Below are 21,482 nucleotides of genomic sequence, written 5' to 3'. Positions count from 1 at the left end.
TCGAAAATGCCTGGAAAATTCCTAAATCATCTACGATCATGAAAAATTTCCACATTCTTCTAAAATACACACGAGTGAATATTTAAACGCGTATAATAATTCATCGTTGCATTACACGCGATACTGCATTCAGCGTGGCGACTGTGCGACCGCTTTCAATATAAAATGAAGAAATAATAAATGAGCCTGCCTGCATGTACCGGGTGGTCCATCGCGTACACTTACCTGGTACAGAATGTCGAGGGTTATCGGATAAAGCATGTGTTCGACGATGACTCGAAGAACCGTGTTGGGTCCGCCTTGAGTCTCGCCGGCACTGGTGATCTGATTTTGCCCAGGAATCACGATCTGACTGTTCGAATTCTGTAACAGAGAACAAAGGTAGAAACAAATTAAGTATCTTGTAGAAGCGAATCGATTGCAATAATGTTTATCTAAAATGCTGAGGATACAAGTTATCGAAATTGCGAATAATAAATTTTATTTCAAATCATTTTCATCAATAGTAAATTTGTTTTTCTTTTGTATTTTCAGGACTTCGTGTATGATCAAATAATTGAATTGCTGACGATCAATTGGTTATTGATCACAGTAGTAATGTACGTAATATATAATATAACAATATAATAAAAAAGAAATCTATATAAAATGGCTTTCAATTTTATTCGATGCAGGAGCCAAAAGTTTTATTGCACATGTAGCATAAAAAGTATTTAGACACATAATTCAATTTTTACAATTTGCTCTCTTATTTTTATATTTCTGAATCTTATATTATAACATTTGATAGACTTAGAATTTAAAAAATGGCTTAGAATGTTAAAATGTACATTTTGTTCATTTTTATGCCTTAGAATCTTATATCATAACATTTTACAAACCTAGAATTTTAGAATTCATATTTTCTTTACTGTAATGCACTGAACTCTTTTATTTTAAAGAAAGAAATGATGTAGAATATTAAAATGCACATCGCAATTAAGTTCTAAGCCCGCCAAATAATATGATTTAAGATTTTAAAGCATAAAAATGAATAAAATGTACATTAATGTTAATATTTTAATACATGAATAAAATAAGTATTACAAAAAATTTCATATCTTTTACCAGAATATAGAAAATTATGTGCATTGTTTGGAATCGTTCGTAATGCTGAGGAAATAAAAAATTATTAATACAATGCAATATTATTTGAATATAAATGTGAACATTTTCTATTTATTCGTAAAGACAGTCGTGGTGCCGTTCGGTGAAATAATCTGAAATTCGGCAATTTAAAGAATATATGAAAGACCTTACGACTTCGATGTGGCGTACGATCCTTCTTCCTCTCACGATATACAGATCATGAAAACTCTCTCTCTCTCTCTCTCTCTCTCTCACTCTCTCTCTCTCTCTCTCTCTCTCTGCTGAGCGTGTCTGTTGAGCGTGATGAAGCGGAATGGAAAATGATTTCTTTGAGGCGGAGAAGCAGAAAGCAAGCGTCAGAAGAAAAACGGAGAGAAATGCGGGAGGGCAAACGAAAATAGATGCAAGAGTATTAAAATTGGACGCATACTGAGCGCAAAAACGAGGAGACATTATACTTTGTAAGTGAGAGCCGTATAATGGACGATGGCGCTGCTGGGTTATTAAAAGAAGCCCTGTCTTTCCAAGTCTCACCCAGTGAAACACCCGGTACGTTCGACCCTAATGCTGGAAGGTTGCGCGAAAGAAATTGTAGTAATGAGAATCGTGCGATTTCTCCTTGTAATAATTTCCAAAATTCTTTTTATTCACGCACAAGTTTGTCGAGTAATGATTGCAGATAACTTGCGTGATTAATAATCATTTGCTATGGTATATTTCAAATAAACAATTAACTTCAGTCCTTTTAACATTAAATACTCATATAAAATATATCAATGTATTCTTTGAAAAGTTTAAGCTAATATTCCTTTCTTCCAAAATTTCCATAAAAGTATTTACAAAAATTATTTAATAAAAAATTGCATAAATCTGTTAATCACTTTAAGAATAAAATCGCGCTCTTCGCATGTGCGAAATGCGTCTCGCGACCGGTCGTCGTTTTCATCAGCTGCCGGTGCCGGTAAAGCTGTCAAAGTGAACTTTAAAGGATACGACGCGGCAGGCATTAGCATAAAATGCTAAAGAAACGCGCCGCATTAGAATTTCGATGTAGATTAAAGCGCGGCGTCCGCACGGCAAGGTTCCTAAATCTGACTTCGTAAAAATAACTTCTCTCGAGCAGAGTATCCTAACGAAATTTCCACGACGCGGACAAACGGGAAATCGTAACGCTTCCTAGTGCGCGCAGAATTGCTGGATGTAACTAAATTCTTGGATGTAAGTAGCAAACTAATTATTTGGTTATTGCAAGTAAAGAAGTTCCTCTATAAACATGCGCTTAATTGAAGATGAGTTTCAAACCATCTAATGTAAGACAATGAATTATGAAACTTTATCATCGATGAATATTTTAATACATTATTATAGTTTTATTACGGCGGATGCGAAAATAGCTTTAATTAACAAATAAAATAAAAAAAAATAAAATAAAAGGTATCGTGATATTAAGTCTCGATTATTGGTACAGCGAGCGTAGCGACTGTTATTATTACCTTTTATCGGGGGGGTTTCAGACGAGATTGCCATGAGAAATACACACGGCACTCTCGCGCAGCACTTTTCACGGTGCACACACACATCTTTAATGGAGATGCTTGGTAAAAGCGATTCGGAATAACCGATATAAACAAGCAGAAGACAAATACAAGCCCCGAGCGCAAACTGCGGCGCTACTTTCGCGAGGAAACGCAATCACGGAATATGCTATACTTGAACGATGTAACATTTCACCGCGATGTCTTGACCTCAAAAACACGACGCGCTGAAAAACGGTAAAAGCAGGAAGTGAAAACCGAGCTACAAAACGTATATAGTTCTTCAGCGGCGGATGATGATCGCAACAATTCGGACGGAGTAACTCGAGTGCACGACGCAGAAGTGAATTGTACTTCGGGGAATGTTCATAAACGCGAGAGCTTTCGATTCGGTGTTAAGTGATGCACGCGTTCAAAACGGATCACAATTTAAAACTAAAAGAAATCATTGTGAAATCATTAGTTGCTTCACAGAAATTTCTTTCAAAAACGAAATAAGTTTGATAAGAATTTTTTCCCACAATTTTGCAGCAATATTAAACACCCCGCCTTCAAATATATTTCACGAAAAAAAAAAAAAAATTCGAAAATATATATCGCGAATAAAATTATTTTATAACACTCAAATTCTTCGAAAAAAGGAATGCTGGTAGTAGCAAATTTGCGAATTTTTAAAATGTTTCGCAAAATTGTTTCTCGCAAACAATTTGTCGGGACAAATAATTAAACGTTGAGTATTTCTCTCGCTACGCGTGTTTGATCTTGGCGGAATTTACGACCGTGTTAAACCTCGCTTTATTGCGCCCTCGTTTCTTTCACGTACCACCGTCCTTAATTCTGCTTCCATTTTTGACGGCGGCCTTCAAGCGCAAACTTTTACAGTTAGTTCAGTTACACCCCGGTGCGTCGTACGTGTAAGTTTAATTGCAACGTAAAGCAGATCGGGACATCGTCGTGGGCACGGCGATAGTACCGACCGTATCTACTAATAATTTTACGAGCAATTTTATTGAAGTTTGCATCGCGCGCTTGTGGTTTAGCAGAGTTTCCGCACGAATTCGAAGCGGCTTCCGGCGGCGCACGGAGTTAATAGGATCTAAACGTAAAATGTTACAGTTTCTGTATAATGTAAATGATTTATGGAAAAATTTGTGAAAAATGAGAACTATTGAAGTATTTGAAGTAAATAAAAATAAAAAGAAGAAAAAGGGGGATAAATTAAAATTAAATTAAAATTAGTTCAAAAGTAATTTGAATAAAAATGAAGAACGCAGAAATGTTGAAAGTAATTGGAGCATAAATGCTCGTCCGATTTTCGGTTTCGCCTATGAAATTAATATGCAGCTAAAAACGAGAATAAAGTGGCTCGGCAACGTTTACTCGGGAACGTTTTGATGACTGTTGAATGGATAATATTCGAGATTGCCGCTCTTTCTTTAGAGAAAGGATTAATTTCGACATCCCGACATCGAGCGACGGAGAGAACGAGAGCGAAAATTTACCAGCTGCTAATTAATTAGCTCGACAAACGTTAACCGACAGCGCCGCCTTCTTCTTCCACAGAATCTGCCTGTTGGCGCCGCGTGAGAATGGCGGCGTGCGGCCGACCATTTTATTCGGGAATTAATCCTAAAAGTTGCGCAGCACAGATATTCCTCGCCTCTCACTCCGCGTTCTGTCCCTTCGTCACCCATTTTTTTTTCTCCCACCCAATTCCACCCCCAATTAGCGGTCTATAAATTCCCATGCGTGCGGAACATAAATTTGCACCGACGCTCCTCGCTTTTATCCCCCTTTTCTTCCTTCCATCTCCTCGTTCCTCTTTTTTTTTTTCAAAGATATTCCCGGGACCACCTCTTTTTCCCGATGCAATCCGTTTTATCGAAACCATGTGTCTTCGCGCGAGAGACGCGCGATATCGGAAGAATCCCAGAATCCCTACCGCAAAAGAAATTTTCCGCCGGCTTGAATGCGCTCTCACGAACTCTAATTTTATTTGCCGCTTATCGGAACACAAATGAAATATCGCGTCAAAGATGCAGGTGAGAAGCGCGTTTAGCTTTGACCAACGCGGAGAGATCCGACTGGTGTGTATTTATTGCTGGCGCGGTGAATTTCGCGCGCGACGACGGCTAATTATGCCGCGGAATAATGTCCCGCTTCGTTCATAATAAGCTCTTCGGATTTGGGATAAATCTCGCGACTTTGCGCGCGCGAAGATTCCGCGTTATTCCACGTTATATCCCCGTCACGCTCATCGACGACGCTCTCGGAGAATGTAGCACAAATTAATAACGAAATTGCAGCTAAGTCCTCATCTTATTCTGCTTGCGAATAATCTGCGCGAGTGAGCCACATAAATTTATGTCAAAATAAGCAGCTATATACGTATGCATTATTAAATATTTACAGATGTATATGACGTATGCATTAACTGGTTCTTAATTAAGATTATGGCGTTACGCTCATGTTAGAATTATGACATATCAACTGCGCAGTGCGCTACCGCTTCCGTTATCTTTCCGGAAAACTATTTACACTTTGCAGAAGTCATATGCAAATAAAGTCTGAATAAAATGGGGAAAGTCATATGTCTATGAATATTAAATTACGTACAATATCTTTCCTTAATTAAATGAACGAAATAATACTTTATTCGGTTTTGTTTTATTATTTTCGCACTAACATAATTACGTCGCGTTTCTTTCTCCATTTTCCACTGTAAAACTGCGTCTTTTATTCAATGGAACGTCACTATAGCGCAGAAAGACAGACGTTTCCGTTCCAGTACTTGCAGATTACGATGAGAAGACGGAAGAGATTTATTCCTTCCTCCCCGCTGCTTAGAGCGACTTAATTATACCGAATGTCGATAATAAAATCACCATCTGCGAACGGCCGGGGAGAGGCTCAATTAAAGCCGTCCTTTAAGCTGTCAAAGAAAGATCCCCAGACGAGACGAGGGAGTCTTCCACCCGAAAACTACCATTCTTGTTCGAAACTCCCGCCGTGAAATAATAATCCTAATTATTGTTATCGCGAATCGCACAATAGAAGCTCGGAGGAGTAACGGGCGGTTGCTGCTGCTTTACAGACGCTGTCTAGCGAAAGCTCGCAGATATACGGGGTGTCTTAAAAGTCGCACGTTTCCCCGCGGCTTCTATAATTCTCGAACGATTGAAATTGTAGCCGTGCAAAAAAATTCCACTTTTTCTTCCACATCTATTTCATATTTATTAGACACGATTGTGACAAAAAAAAATTGCGCCGAAGACACGCCCGCGTATTCGTAAATCTGATCTCGATCGTTCCAGCGCGACCATTTTGCTTCATTATTTTCACCTTTTCTCCCCGATAATTCATTTCGCGAATCGGACGCGTTTCGGAAGCGAAACTAACCGATCGTGCTCCGGCTTCGCCTTATCGCGCTCTCCCACAAACGTTCGAGCGCTAAAAACAGGCCGACGAATGATAAAGCGGCCGCGTATCGCCCCAGAATGTTGTGATCTGCAACGCGCGCGGCAAGCATTCCGGGGCTACAAGATTGCCGTGGCGGAACGCCGGTCCGGATCGTTACCGCGACTATGCACTTGCCCGAAGCCGCTTTCAAGGGGTGAAATAACTACTCCTAGGGGTAGTTTCTATCCCCCTTTGATAGCTCGGCCTCGGAACTAACGGTGAGTGCTGGCACTGAGAACATTACCATAACCTTCCATTACTCGTTGCCGCTGATCCTCTCCACCTGCCCATTCTATCTCTCTCTCTCTCTCTATGTTATACTTTCTCTCCTTTTATCCTCGTTCGCGCTCCCTCAACATCTTTTTCTCCGGCAATCGCGGTTGTCGCGACGCACATCGGATTTTCGCATCTCATAAGATCCCCCGCTTTTCCAGATAATCGGTCGCGTACAATCGCGTTCTGGTGCACGCTCGCGGTCGAAATCGTGTCGTACAGCTTCATTCGAAAAAGCATCGCCGTGAGCGAACGATTTGAAGTTTTATGCGCAATCCTAAGCGAACGGCTGAGATGTTCTCCAAAATCTCTCACTCTCTCGGTCTATCTGGAGATTTACAATCCGTTTTCCACGCGGAATAATAAGCCAATCCATTCGCACGAATGTGTCACGATCTATATAAATCTCTTTCTCGCTGGGAAAATCTCGGTTTTCGTTCTCGAGATTGAGATTTTTCAAGCTTCGGCTGCGCTGCCGCGATTTAACTTTGCTGGCCGTTGGATTTTTCAAGCCCGACGTGTTTTCAAGTTTTTGTTTCGGTCTCGCGGCAAAAATCTTTTCCAAGTTTCGGCTTCCTTTCGAAACTGAGATACATTTTCAAGGTCAGATCCTCGTTTCCTCGGTTGAGGAACGTCATTCCTTTGAACCGCGACGGGAGGCGCCAAACGGCCTCGATGATAAATAAATGCCATTCGGCATTAACTCCGCGATCAAATGCAAACTGGCCAAGCTAGAAAGACATTTTCAATCTTGGAACGAAAAAATGACGACGATTATTGACTGCGCGATCGTCCATTGTTTTCCTTCATTGTCTCCCTCTTCGGTATCGTCGAAACGATGTGACGCCTTTTTGCGTCGCAGAGGCAAAGAGTTCAACGGAGAAGGAAAATTTGGGGTTGCGCCCTCCGAGTTTGAGAGGGAGCGACTCTCTCTTAAATAATAAATTTAAATTTATGGAATCACCGGAATTTAGGTGAAATGAGTAGCGTATCGTTCGATACTGTTGTAACCCGGAAAAGAGCTTTTTTTTCTACTATTCGACGCGATTCTTCGCACACATAAATTTCGCGAGTGATTCTTGATTTTGTGGAGCATCCGCCGTTATTAACGATAAAGTTGGGCGCGCGACTTCGGATTTGTTTATCCCAGAGGAAAACGCGCCTCGCAACGAATTATTTCATCAGCGATACACCATTCGTTTAATTGCATTGAATTTGAGTAATGATACTCTCCCTTACCATTGAAGTTATTGAAAAAGGGACGGCAGCGCTGAGGATGATTAATATTGTTACTTCGGCCATTGTTGCTTTCCTCTTTTTTTCTTGCGTCCCCATTTTGCTTAATTGTGTTCGACCCGCAACTCCGAATAAATTACGCTCGAGAATTATTTGTTTCGGCGGAATGAGAATTGCGATGAGAATTTCGAGAGTGCCTCTTACGCCGCTCCGCTCGCCTGTCGAATTGCCCGAGAAAATAATAGTGTCTGAGACGATAAGAGGATTTCGTGGACCACAATATTACAGACAGCTTTAAAATTTTGTCTAGATTCTGGCGCAAAGTTACGCCATTTCACCGGGCTGAATGACTCGATTACGCAAATATGACATTTTAAAAGCTCGTTAGCAATTGTCAGCGACACTTGGGCGTTGAATATAATAGCGAGAGATTTATTACGATTGCCTCGGGGGATTTCATTCCTCGAGAAGTATATAATAAGGATTAATAAATATCTCTCGTCTATGATCTTTAATTAATATCGCCCGACTGAATTTACTCTACGGCGCGCTGTTTAATTTTATTCGAGCGAGGGAATGCGAAATGACTCCTCGAGTGCGGCGCAACACGCGCTCGTAGACGAAACGAAGGAATTAAGAATTAACGCACGCTCGGGAGCGAAAAGCTGCGGTGGATTGCCAGATAGGAGCTGCTCGAATTGCTGGACGAAACGTCCTGCGATTTCTTGGCGAAACGAGCGAGGATAACACGCCGGAATACGGCTATCTGCAGAATGCGCTGCGAGTGGAGGAGAAAGGAAGAAACAAAGCGAGCGAACGGGACAGAGCCATCATTAAAAAACGAGGAGATGCGCGATAAGAAAGCTGCGTGGTAAGTGTTGCACGCTCGTTACAGCTCGAGCAGCGCAAAAATTTTTCCTGAATAATTCATCGTCCGGCAGCGGCGATGGAATTTCCGCCGTATACAGAGATGCGACCGTGACGGCGGCACGGAGCCAACGTGTATATCACCGCTAATGGACAGTGAAGGGCGCGAAATAAAAAGTAATCGGGCAAACTTCATCAGCGACGGTCTGCGTTTAAACCCCGAAACGGGCCGGCCGCGGGAGGGGGAAGGGAAAAAGGAGAAAACGATCATTACTATTTCGCAGTTGGCAAAAATCTCGGCACCTTGAAATCACTCGTATTTGAGTTCCCTCGGCGTAATCATAATCTTGATTTCACTGCGCGGCTTTAATTGCGGCGGAATTAATACTTTTCGATATGCGCAAGTCAATCAAGGGAAAACGCGATAAAAATTAAATGAGGAAGAACTATATATGTAAAAAACCGTGTCTGAGCGTCTGATACGGCTGCTTCGATTTTTATCGCGTTTCCAACATTTCAAATGTCCACTTCAATTCAGTCCAATTCACCTCAATTTTCGCGCGTCACGACAAACGGGCGAGGAAGTGCATCGAGCAGAAAAATTCGACAGCCCCATATGCGATTCCGTCAAATTAAATTCCTCCCGAAATACATGTTCACAGCACGATCTCGACTCGATATGGTCTTTTGCGTCCCTTTCACGCCGGCGCCGTTAACGCCACGGTGTTACGTGTCTAGTTCGGGCCCGGGGAAAATTTGTTGGCCCGGTCGATGGTACGGCCATCGATTTCAATCATGCGCAACCCTGACACCGTTTTTTCACTCCCTTTTCAAGTACGCGCGCAGTATCGCGTATTCCATTATACACGCCGAGTTTTTCGACCCCGGCAGCCAAGCCTCGCTCCGTCTCGCTTTTTCACGGTTTTTGTTTCCATTCCTTTTTCCCGTTTTTCGCTTCCTTCTTTCTCGTCTTCTCTTTCCGTCTCTTTTTTTTCAATGCTCGTACATGCCTCGCGCTCGCGAACGGGATAAAGGACGCGCGTTCATTGGACGACATTACGAGCGGGATTCGCCGCTGTCAAAATGATGGAGTGGCCCACCCAGCCAGACGGACTCTTCTGCAGTCAGAATAATCAGTCTTCCCGGCTTGTAGCGTCACCCCTTTTTCGTCCCGTCGCACCCTCTTGCTCTCTCAGAGCCACTCGTGCCGTACCGGAATCCGTCTAAAATTGTTGGAATTACCTTCGGCGCACCGTGCTCGTAATGTCGAACAAAATCAAACGAGCATCGAGTCGGCGCAGCACTTGTCAAGTGCAGGCGGGGGAAAAAACACGAGAAATTTTGCGATAAACATACCGTTCAAATATGTATGCGCTTCCATTTCTTTCTCCGCCAATGTATCACCGATACACTCTCCTGTATTTCATCTCGGAATTCTCATTCCGGTTACATTATAATTCCGCAATATATTCTATGCATAAGTATTTTTATAGAATTACTCGCGATACTCGCTTACTACAATATTCACCCCAGTGCACGTCACTTTTCAGACCGTTCTATAAAATAATAAGATAATTTTTGCCTGAAAAATTCATTCACCGAGAACAAATTTTCCCGAAAAAGTCGAGGACATGTCCTCCGCGCTCCCAAGACGCTCCTATTTCTTCGCGTTTATCTCCGCGCGTGTCCGCGGGATACGTGCCGGGGGTGAAAAAAATGAACGATCTCTATCTATCCTCGCGCACCCTTCGCGCTTTGCTTCGCATTGGTAAAGTGCCAATAGGCTCGCGTGTGCGGCTTCGCGATACGCGTACAAAGCCGTCGATACGAGATTCGATACCGATGAGGGTGTACAAAGGCTTCTGGCGGCCTGGGCGAAGGGGAAGGGAGGAGGGGAGAGGGGAGAGACGCCCAGTCGCACTCTTTGCGAGCCAGAGGAGGAGGGGGAGATGGCAACTTTTCAGATTTGTTGCGGGGAAATATTCGATTTTTCTCGCCATCGGCAAAGGGAGCTCTTTCTCTCTCGCAGCGACGCGAGAGAGATGAAATACGACGGCGAATGGAGAATGCATCGAATGTGGAAATGATGGATTAGACTGGATTGTTTATGCTTTAACCCGCGGCAAAACGGGGGCTCCCTCCTCCACATGTGTGATTTGTTGCGTGATCTTCGCGCAATTCATGCGTCGCTCTAACAAGAATCGAGTATTAAAAAAGTTGAGTATCACGATCCTCCCCGTTTCCGCGTTACGCGCATACATTTCGGTTGCGCAAAGTCATATTTCACCGAACAATTCAGCTCTAGTCGACTATCACGTCTATGCTAATGCCGACCATTATATCCATCCGATGATTGCAATGGCGCTCATTATCGGTAATTATGATTATCTTGTTTCGTACACATATTATTGCGGAAGTGATTAAGCTCCGAATCAAACGCGGGACATTACTGCGCATACGCCGCAGCCGTATTAGATTATGACGTCAGAAGCGAAAAGTCACGGGTCACTCTTTTTTTTTTCCCCGATGTACACGCTGAAATAAACGAGTTTACCCGCGCGTATTACGTACCGGCCGCGATAAAGTGCGTTCGTAAAATGTCCCGCGAACTCAGTCTCCGGATTGTGAATTAATAAATAGACGCGGAACTTAATCAACCGTCACAAAGTTCACTTTTGTCGGAAATGTTAAATTACACAACCATTTAGGTTAAATTACAAAGTCCACTCTATTGAATTGCAGTGTGCCGCAAAGTTTTTTTCGCGTGTCAGTGGAAGGCTCATCTATTTCGAGCGCTATACGTGAGGAAAAAATTACACACAATTTCTCATTTCTGACGCGATAATGCAATATTGTACTGACCGGGTCGGGCGGGTAAAGGTAACTACACACGTTCAGAGTGATATCCAAATTCAAATTGCGAAGGTAATTCTTTCTCTTTTGGAAATAATTGCCAATCAAATTACTCGACGGATAAATCTTATTACGTGTATTAATTTCGCGAAATTTTTAACATCATCTCGAACGGATCGCGCTGTTACGTATCGCGGCATAAAGTGCAGGGTGATGTTACGAGATAATATCGGTGGAAATTCCGCTCGTCTCGCGAGCGAGATAGACATTCCCGCTCGGGCCGAAATTTCGCCCGAGGAGCAGGGGTCGAAATGACATTTCCTCTCGACGATAAAGCTCGCTTGTAGGAATCGCGCTCGGGCAGGGGCGCGCTTTGCCGGCTCAAGGGCGCATGGAGAAAACTCGGCCTCTAGCGCGACGGTTTTCATGGCTTGCATATTTCAGCGCTCGATGCAGTGAATGTAGGTCTAACAATGGCACATTGTTATTCGAACCTGTCGCGGCTGCCAGCCAAAGTGGAGCAGGGTGGTTGCGAGGGAGAGCGCGAGGGGAAAGGGTTGAGCTACCGGCCGCGAGTCGGCAGCGGGCAAGATGGCGTAATATTTTTAATGGAGGGTGTCTCGGGTGATCTACGGCGCGCTTGCATTGTTTCTCCGAGACGCCCCGTACATTGTATTTCCCTCGTTTCCCAACCCTCTTTTCTCATCTGCCTCCTTTCGTCCGCCTTACCCATTCCTCTCCACATCCGCGTCGTCAAAGTGCTCTCCCGGCACGAAAAAAAAATCCCAGAAAATCGGCACGTCACGGTCCACAAAAGTGCTCGCCGCAATTGAGTGGAAAATTAACAAAATAAAACTTAAATTGCAATTCTCCGCGATTCTTCTAACAGACAACGAAAGATTCTCGCTGCGCATCGCGGCTCGTCGCAAAATGCGCAATCTCAATAAGTCGCGCGCGAAGAAAAATGATTCCTACAAAGGCAAGACGGTACCGGGATGTAAAAGAAGAGCTTACGGGGGCGCGGATTCAACAATCGTGATCGCCGTGGTTTTGTATCGCACGTATTAATTGTTAAATGTAACGGAGGGAGAGGAAGGTTATTGAGGCAACCCCTCGTTGTATTTGCCGCGAGAACAATGCCTCGAATTACGCCACTCCCGCCGCATGTATATACTCGGTCCAGGTGGGAAAAAGAGTAAGAGATCCATTGCCAGTTTCCCTCCGGACGCGGCAAGATTATATATATACGTGCGATCACTTTTCCGGCTTTAACGCCCGCTTTTATGTTGCCCGCAATTACCCCGGTGGAAGGCATTAGCCCGTAAACAATGGTCGCGCGGCAAACAGATTAATAATCGCTGTCGAGATTAAGCCAGTACGTATTATTTAACTCTTTAATTGGAAGTTAGGTACCGTTTTAATCTAATCGCCGCGAGTATCGTTAACGAAAAAGATACAATTTTTTAATTTGCTATACTAAAATTACCAACTGATCGCGTGCTTCGATCCTCCGTCCATTTTTCTCCCACCTTGTGAACTGCATAAGATTCTCATGCATCGCATGCATCGTTTATATATTATGTTCCGCGCATATGTTAGTTTCTCGCGTTTTTATCGCCTCGTTGCTGAATCGAATTTTTTTTTTTTTTTTTTACTTTTTTCACCCTTGAGCTCTTGTGCTTTCTATTTTTCCAGTTTGTCACTGCATTACTTTGCATCCCGACTGCATCGCTTTTTCTGCTTAGAAATCTCTATCACTCTCTTTCTCTCCCTCTCTCTTTCTCTTGTTTTCTCTGTCGCTAGTTCGATAACATCTACAACATGCGCGAAAGTGTACCAACGATAACCTTGTACTCGTAATAAAAAGCAACGACAAGGCTTTATCCAAACGCGTCGCACAGCGGACACGTTTGCTCGGCGGTAACGCTGATTTATTCATGATCGCCATGTTTATCGCGCACCGCCGGCGAAAAATGTTAATGTTGACACGAGTTAATTACAGAAAATTCGTGTAAGCGCCGCGATTATTTTTTCTCACTTGCAAACCTCGAAACGAAAATGGTCTTCGGCATCTGAAAGAAAACTACTGGAAAAACTCTATTTGTGCTCGAGCAAACGTTCAAGTGTTTCGCAAAATAAATTATATAAAAATATAACGCATGCTTTTTGTGTTCTGACAAATTAAAATTCACACTCGATGTAATGTACGGTTGCGTCATGATACGATTAACGTGACACACATGTGCACGGGAGCCTACGAGAGAACTCGAAACGATTTTAATCTCTCGCGATGCCACTCCTTTTTGTCGGCGGAAAGTTTTCCAGGGGGAACATGGAAAAAAGCCGCCGCCGGTCCGCTTTCGTCGCCGGTGTAAAGCAGAATTATGTCGCGCCGTTATAGCGAGACACGAGGCTACCTTTTACGGGGCTTCCTGCCGGGCGTGGTTTAGTTAGCAAGCGCGCGAGCGAGCGAACGACTACTAAAGGCTACCGAAAGTTTCCTCGTCGGAAAAACCATTAGCCGGCGCGCGCACCTTCTCTTTTGTGCACAGACGGCCGATACACTTTTGTTGTCGGCTTTGTTACGACCGCGCGCTAGGCGGAATCTGTTTTAAAGTATTAGGAACCCCCCCTCTTCCCATAGCCGCAGAGTCACCCGCCGAGGTGATAAAAATTTTTCGCGCGTGGCCTATCGCGGCGAACTTTTCCACGGATTTCCGTGCCGGGTAAGCGCGCTTGACGAAGACGAAAGCCCGGGGAAATTTTCAGGTTCGGTCGTTTATCGGCCCGTCATTGTATGCAAAATAGAGAGAAGCGCAGATTGCTGTCTAAGAAAAATTAACTTCGCCTGAACACTTTAAAAATATTTGAAATAAGTAACGTACGTTAATTTTTGAACTGAATTTTATTTAAAATATTTTGTTGACTTTTAGAAAATGTATAAGGTGAACCTCGAAAAAGATTGATTTTTCGTGGTTTTATTTAAACAAGTTAGATATTAAAATTTTGCAATAAAATAAAAAAAGTTATTTAATTTAATAAAATGTAATAAAATATTTAATAAAAATATAATATAAAAAAAAATAATATTCAATTTTATGCGCTATGCAAGCGTGTTTTTTAGCCTGAAGGTATTTTAATATATTTAGAAAAAAAAATTTTGCATCGAAAAGTTCTATAGTTTGTGGTTATTATTTCATGTTTATTGACATATTCGACAATGATATATAAAAGTGTAGAATAAATATCAATTGATGCCAATTAGTGAAGTTAAAATATAAAATATGAGTGTATGTCGTATAACGTGTTGTGTAATGAAAAACTACCGGGCGTTTTTTCCCTCGTGGCTTTACTTTCGAGGTTAACATTGTAAATTCAAATAATAATATCAAATTAAGTACAAATAAATGGAATAAACAATATGTATATATATAAAACAATGTGACGGCGCACTTACCTATCACGCATTTCATAAAAGAAAAAAAAATTAAATTATTCTCGCTTGTCATGTCTACCTTTATCTGTAAATAGGCGTATCACCATGATATATTTTCGCTCAGCGCAGGCCAAGATATTTGTGCGCGCGTTCAAATCGAATCCCACTGGCGTTCCGGGTACAAAAGCGGGATCATATGAACGAGGACAGGAACGGTAATAAAAGCGGCCGCCTAAAAGCACTCGGAAATATCTAAATTAATCCATATTAACAAATTGGAACACGAGACCGCGCGGAGACGTTACACGGTGAAAATCCATGTGAAAATAGCTTTTAATTTCGAATACAAGTTCCTCGCGACAGAAAATTTTACACGAGCTCGATGAAACTCGAGGAAACAAGTGCACTGGTGTATTTTCAATTTCGACGTATATAATACGTACATTTGTACACATATACATAAAATACTGCATTTTGCCCATTTATAGCAGTTAAAAGCAAAGTAATTAGAAGCGCCTAATTGCTCGGTACCGTTTACTTCTGGGAGATTATTTAATTTAATTTTATGGTTTGAATTATAATATCTCTCTTGATAATAATTCATTTTTCAGCGCAGCAGAATAATATTTCTGCGTTTATCACCTATTACTCGAAATATCTATTTTTATCTCACCCGTCCGTGCTCTACAGAGCACGACTACCGCGCGTTCTGGGGCAGTAAACTCGGCTCTAAATTAATTACTAAACAATGCCAGAGCACCACGGCGCGCGGTGTCTTTATTAAACGAGTTCGCCGGTCGGGCATTTACTTAACCGACACATTACCCCCAGGGGCGGTCGCATTAACTGCGTGTCATAAATATATTCTTTTTTTCTCTCTCTTTCTCTCTTCCGCCGGATTCGATTTCTCCCAGTCGTTTTGCGTTTTCGTCATTTGTCCAATCCGTATCATTATATTTCGAATTGATATTGAGAGGCTTCTAAATTTCACGCGAATGCAACTTTTATCTTATCACGTTTATGTAATCGAAAAAAGTAGCAGCAATATTCTTCCTTTCATACACCAGTCAAAAATCAAAAATTAAAATGGCAAAAGCGCTAAAAAAGAATAACAAGAGAAGTCACAAGTGATAAAATATTAAAAATGAGGAATAAAGATCCGAGTCTATGAAAATTTGTTTCACATCAAAAATGTAAAGTTGAATTATATATTGACGCAAGTTACATAAACGCTTTTCGTTGAAAAGGGTCAATGATATTTTAAAAGACGTGCCTGACAATGTCTAACGTGTTTCGTGGCAGATGTCTTTGCGGATTTGTTCCTTCGTTTATGTAAAAATTGATTTCTTTCTTTTCCGGTAGCGAGCTTGAGAGCAGCGCATCGGTTAGGGGTCGAGACGACGTTCGTCTTGCGTTCGGACCGCGAAATTTCCTGCATCATCGTCGCCCACGTAGAGACACAGGCCGCACGAGCGGTGCATCGCCGAGGCTTTCACGGCGATTGCTTTTTCGGCGTCGTTTGTCAGCCTGGACGGCCGGCGAGAAAGCATTCGACCATAGAGCGGGAACGAACTCACCCTGAGAAACTAAAAATCTTCCACCATCTTTGCATCTCCCTCGCAAGTATCATTTTATACGCGAAGAAAATACGAGATTTTAATATCACTTTTATATAAGTAATGCTCTCTCTTTATTTTGAATATTTAAAGTTGGGAGTAATTAGAAATGTCAAATAGAGTAAAAATATTTTAACGGTAAAAATCTGGTTCGACTAAAAATGCTTGAAGGAATATATTTTTTTATAAAATGTGTGTTTAAATTTTTAATGAGAATGAGATGAGAATGAGAAATGGAAACAGAAATTAAATTTGTGCAAAACTAATATTACACAAATGTTAAACAATTAAGAGTTCTCATAATATATAAATAGTTTTTCGATGCGCTAATGCGCACGAATGTCAATTCTATTCTTAAGAGAAGTTTACACAATCGGGAATTATTTTGGTGTCATTCCGACACAAATAGCTTCATTTGTCAATATTCTTCTGGTAGCGGTAATTGAAAGAACGTGTGACTTCAAATATATCTATATCAAATATATCTACAAATTGCAGGAAATATTTTGAGAGAGATATAATTTGCAGTCGATCTTTTTTTTGCCAAAGATTTAAAGTTAAATTAACAGAATATTCAATGTCGGGAATGAACAAGTGATGACGCATTAAATGTAATACTTTTAATGCCGTTTCTATATTTGAAAAGCGAATATTAGCTCAATTAAAAATAACTTAAATACTCAACAGAGATGTTCAACAGAGAGATTGGAATTTTAAAAAAATAGACGTCATAAATTAAATCTTCATGAAGGAAATTGGAAAGCGACTTTAACTCTTTCCGGAAATAGAATCCTGTCTGGTATAAAACAAGTGCATGTTAACCTGTGCACGTTAAAAAAAATTACGCTTAAACTTTGTTTGTTCCGCGTGTTTTGCAGTCGTTCGTTTAACAAAGCACTAATGACGTCATGACACATATTTAGGGGACGTGACGTGAGATTTGCGTGCAGGGATTTCGCAGAGTTACGAATTTCCTCGGGTGAACTGTGCATGTGGGCTTGTGTGCGTCCTGTAGATTGTAAAGTTTCCACGGTCACGTGCGCAAAAACTTTTCGCGTGTCAGAGAAAAAGCATCGACGGCGACGCCGCGTCGTCGCCGAGCTATTTACTCTCTTATTTATTATTTTTCGTGCGGGCCATCACCTCTCGCCGATACACGCGAAACTTTCCCGGAGGATTCCCCGTGGGATCGGTGTCCGTTTCTACCGCGAAGTTGCGCTCCCGAGGGCGGGAACGGCAGTTCGGTAACTCTAGGGGGTGGCTTCCGACGGAGGGAAGAACAGACCGACACGGTGGCGTCGGAAACTTACGGAGTTACGATGTCGACGACGCGAATTGGCGGGGCCTGGTTAACGATAATACGCCCGGTGTCGCTTCCGATGCTCCCGCGATCGCCGCGGAATTGAAGGACGATTGTGGAAAGACAGCGTCACGTCGCAGACTCGCCAAGCACGTGCGTGGCATTTTGAGAGAGAGACAGAAAAAAAAAAAAAAAAATGGGCTTTCATATCGTTCTCATCGGATTTTCGCGTGGAAGCATTTCAAGCATCATCGTTTGGTCATTTAGCCACCGTTTGTGGAGCCAAATAAATTGTTGTGAAAAATGCTCCATTAAAAAAGATCTAGTTTGACGAAGTAAATATAATAACCGATGAAACGTAAATTAGCGTCCACACAATGACATCAATGCTCTGACCGAATTCCGTTAATTGATTCGCCCAGCGAATTCGCATGCTAATTAATTCGCTGACAAATTTCATTCGAAACGGCCGTGCGGCACCGAATTGCGCAGCGAGTTAACTAGTTCCAATGATGACCGGCGGCGCACGATGACACGCGCAAGTTGCAAGTGGTGTGCGTGACAGACAGTGTGTCACGTGGACGAGAGGGGTGGTAGTGTGCAGCGGGACGCACTGCCGCCCTCGCTCGCGCCCGAGGGATCGTTCATAAATTATGGACGCATTAATTATAACGGAGTTTGCGGACGCGAGTGTTTAGATTGACTTGACGGCGAAATGGCCGTGGCGTCTCTCTCTCTCTCTCTCTCTCGCGCGTGGTTGCGCCAGTGCATTAGTTGTTACCTCGATGGCAAGGATATGTGCAAGGGGCCCGAGTATCGGCTTAATTAACTAGCCCGCATAAATAACACACTGTCGAAGTGCACGATCTAGCCCGACCGCGTAGTTAACATCCATTGTGTTGGGACCGACGTGAATCCCTGTCTCATGCTTGCCACCTTCGGTCAACGCCTCGAGGCATCGAAGTCACCGTCATCGACAGGGACGTAACGAGTATCTTGCTTCTCTTCTTAGAAACGAAGAACGTACAAAGTGGAAATTTAGCGTTATTACAGCGTTATTAAAGAGCGCAAAACAGGTTAATTTTATTGAAATAAAAAAAAAAAAGTCTATTGCGTTAATGAAATATGCGACTTTAACGTTAATTTCAAACTATTCGTTAACTGATTCTTGATATTATTCTTTGCGCTTTTAGACGTGCCGTGATTTAACGCCGGAAGAAGAGAAACAAAGCGTGTGAGTGTTGGGAAATGGTTGAAATTTAGTTTGGCGAGAGTAGCGTAGAGTGATTCATGCAGGGTTAGTAAAGCGAGAAAGAAGAGAAGCAAGAAGTATGACACAGACCTCAGAAGTGTTGGCGACATCATTTGTTGGGCTACTGACCGCGTTGTTGGAGTGCGTTTGGTCCGTCTTGAGTTCACGGTGATTGCTGAACTGCACGTACACCGCTCTGCCTCTGAGTTGCGCCATGCCAGAAGCGTAGTAGGTCACCATTGTCGCCGCAGCATTCTCATCCGCCATTTCCAAAAATGCCTGCAACAGTAAAAGGAAGTATTTTGTTAGTCGCGTTGCTATGCGAAGGTCGCCGCCCTCAATCGTCAATCGTTTCTGTAGAAACTCGAACAAGTTAGATCGCGATCAAACGTTTAAGTTAAATATTATTTTTACATGTAAAATAAGTCAAATATCATTTTTTCGCAATGTACAATATATTCTGAAGTAAATTTATTCATTCCGATTAATCGTCTGATTTTCTTCACGCTAACGTACGTCTGACATATTCATGCTTTTACTACTTAACAACTTTCGGTTTGACGTGTAATAGGCTTTTACTACTTGCTCGCACACCGCTTTACGAAGCGCTTATAATTTATGGTCTTGTTAAGTGTAACTTCGTGAGATAAAAAGAGATACACGATTGTCCGATTTGTGCAGTTGCCTTAACCCGAACTGATCTCGGCAAGTTTATGTCGAGATTCTTTTCTGATTTATGCGCGGAGAGGTAAAACATAAGGAGAGGAACGGAAAGCATTTTTATATTTGCCTCGCAGCGCGAGTCGTAATGGAATATCTGAACCTCGCGTACGCGGGTAAACACGCTCGGGACAGACGGCGAAATTCAAGCAAACGGGAGAGGGAAAACGGGAGTAGCTTGGGGCAAATTTATACGCACAAGAATTTCGTTTTAATTATGCCATGTCGCGAAGAACGAAAAGATTGCAATTGATTCCACGAAAATGCTCTTTTACCGTAAATGCTATCTTAAATTCGCTTGTTTCAAGCACATTTTTTATGTCTTTACAAATATATTTTTATAGAGCAATTTTTATCATCCAGCTGTATTACGTATTGCAATAATTTATATCGCAACTTTGTCGGAAATAAAAATAAATCCTACAACGAAGAAAAAAGCGTCTCGCTCGAGACTCCAAGAAGATTTTGCTTGGATTCCCTTTTCCTTTGAGCGTTCATAAAATTAATAATCCCGTATTTCTAAATGTCCTCGCGTGCGCAACGCGGCGTAAAGAAAAATTCCCCGAAGAGCTGGGTCGCGAAGTCGCGTCCGCGACAGTCAAGTGATACGTTTATCGAGAAAACTTAATAAAAAGCATTACACCGCGTCGTCCCCCGAGCCATGCCGTTCGCATCGAGCGTTTTATTATCGCGACCGACGAGAGGAATAAGTAAATGCACGAAGAGTAAAGAAAAAGGACGCGCGTGGATCTTGCTGAGGCAGAAATCGAGCCGGATATAGAGAAAATTGATTCGTATTGCGGGGGAGGAGAGAAAATACCAAGAAAAAAAATTAATAAAGTTTCGCGTAATCGTCGGCGAGGCGAAGAGGTTTCGCGATAACTGCATTTTCAAGCTCGTAATCCACGAACGGCGAATAAGCGCGAGAATGAGATGCAAAGGACAGAAAGGATGGGGAATGTTTATGCACGGATCGCGGTTATATTCGCTGCACCGTCGAGCGCACGGAGCTTTCCGTCTCCGTCCTTCCGTCGCTTCCTTTTCCGCGCGATCCATTTTCAATTCAATATCGACGCATTCACAACGTTTGCCTCGTCCCCGCTTTCGAACATTCGCCTTTCTTCCGCGTCCGGCGCACTCGCCTTTTCACATCGATATCGATATTACTTAAAGCCTCATCGTGTCTCCTCGTCAAGAGAAGAAAGACGCGGCTGGTATTGGAACGTGAACGATAGCTTCTTACATACAAAAGCACGAGATACGTTGTTCGATTGTGAAAATGCTGGCGAGTTAGCTGGATTTGTCATTATTGTGTTGCATACAAGTGGAGTGCAAGAATAATGTGGAGCACATCTTATTATGTTTATTATTGTGCATATATTTAACATGATAATGTTTTTCTTATTTCACTGTCTTGCACAAAAATATCAAAGAATTCGAACGTTATTATTGAAAAACATATGTTTTTATATAACTAATAGTAATATTACTATTAGTTATATGTTGTTTTCAATACTTAATTCCCTGCTCGGGCGCAGCAGTGCATTATGTTTGAATATTTAATATGTTTTCTGCAAGATATTCTAGTTATAATAAACGAGGATTAGCAAAGGAGCACGCAGAGAGAAGTCACAATTTAGTTCGTTCTGTCTCAGGAAAGTTACAAGATATCTTAATATTAAGACGTCGTGATAAAATTACAGAAATTAATATTCTTTATGCGAATATGAGCAAATATGTGAAACAATAATAACGTCGCATGTTGCGTCGAAATAAAACCTAAATATTAGTACAAAGTTTAGCAGAT

The 21,482-nt window shown here is 42.1% G+C and overlaps 1 protein-coding gene across 18 annotated transcripts in view; it reads right to left on the bottom strand.

The window, feature by feature from the left end:
* Nucleotides 1-21,482, bottom strand: part of heph (polypyrimidine tract-binding protein 1 heph) — a 365,110-nt gene that overhangs the window by 43,704 nt on the left and 299,924 nt on the right. For 16 of the 18 annotated variants that reach the window (XM_067358872.1, XM_067358873.1, XM_012377733.2 and 13 more), the window contains 2 exons: nucleotides 19,046-19,234; nucleotides 226-363 (listed from right to left, as the gene is read on the bottom strand). In XM_067358872.1, the coding sequence (XP_067214973.1) occupies nucleotides 226-363; nucleotides 19,046-19,234 (327 nt within the window). The remainder of the gene's footprint in view (nucleotides 1-225; nucleotides 364-19,045; nucleotides 19,235-21,482) is intronic. The other 2 variants (XM_012377725.2, XM_067358870.1) reach the window with 1 other exon arrangement.

This window comes from Linepithema humile, chromosome 7 (assembly GCF_040581485.1).
Source record: "Linepithema humile isolate Giens D197 chromosome 7, Lhum_UNIL_v1.0, whole genome shotgun sequence".
NCBI classification, from domain to species: domain Eukaryota; kingdom Metazoa; phylum Arthropoda; class Insecta; order Hymenoptera; family Formicidae; genus Linepithema; species Linepithema humile.
This window is presented reverse-complemented; position numbering and strand designations above follow the sequence as displayed.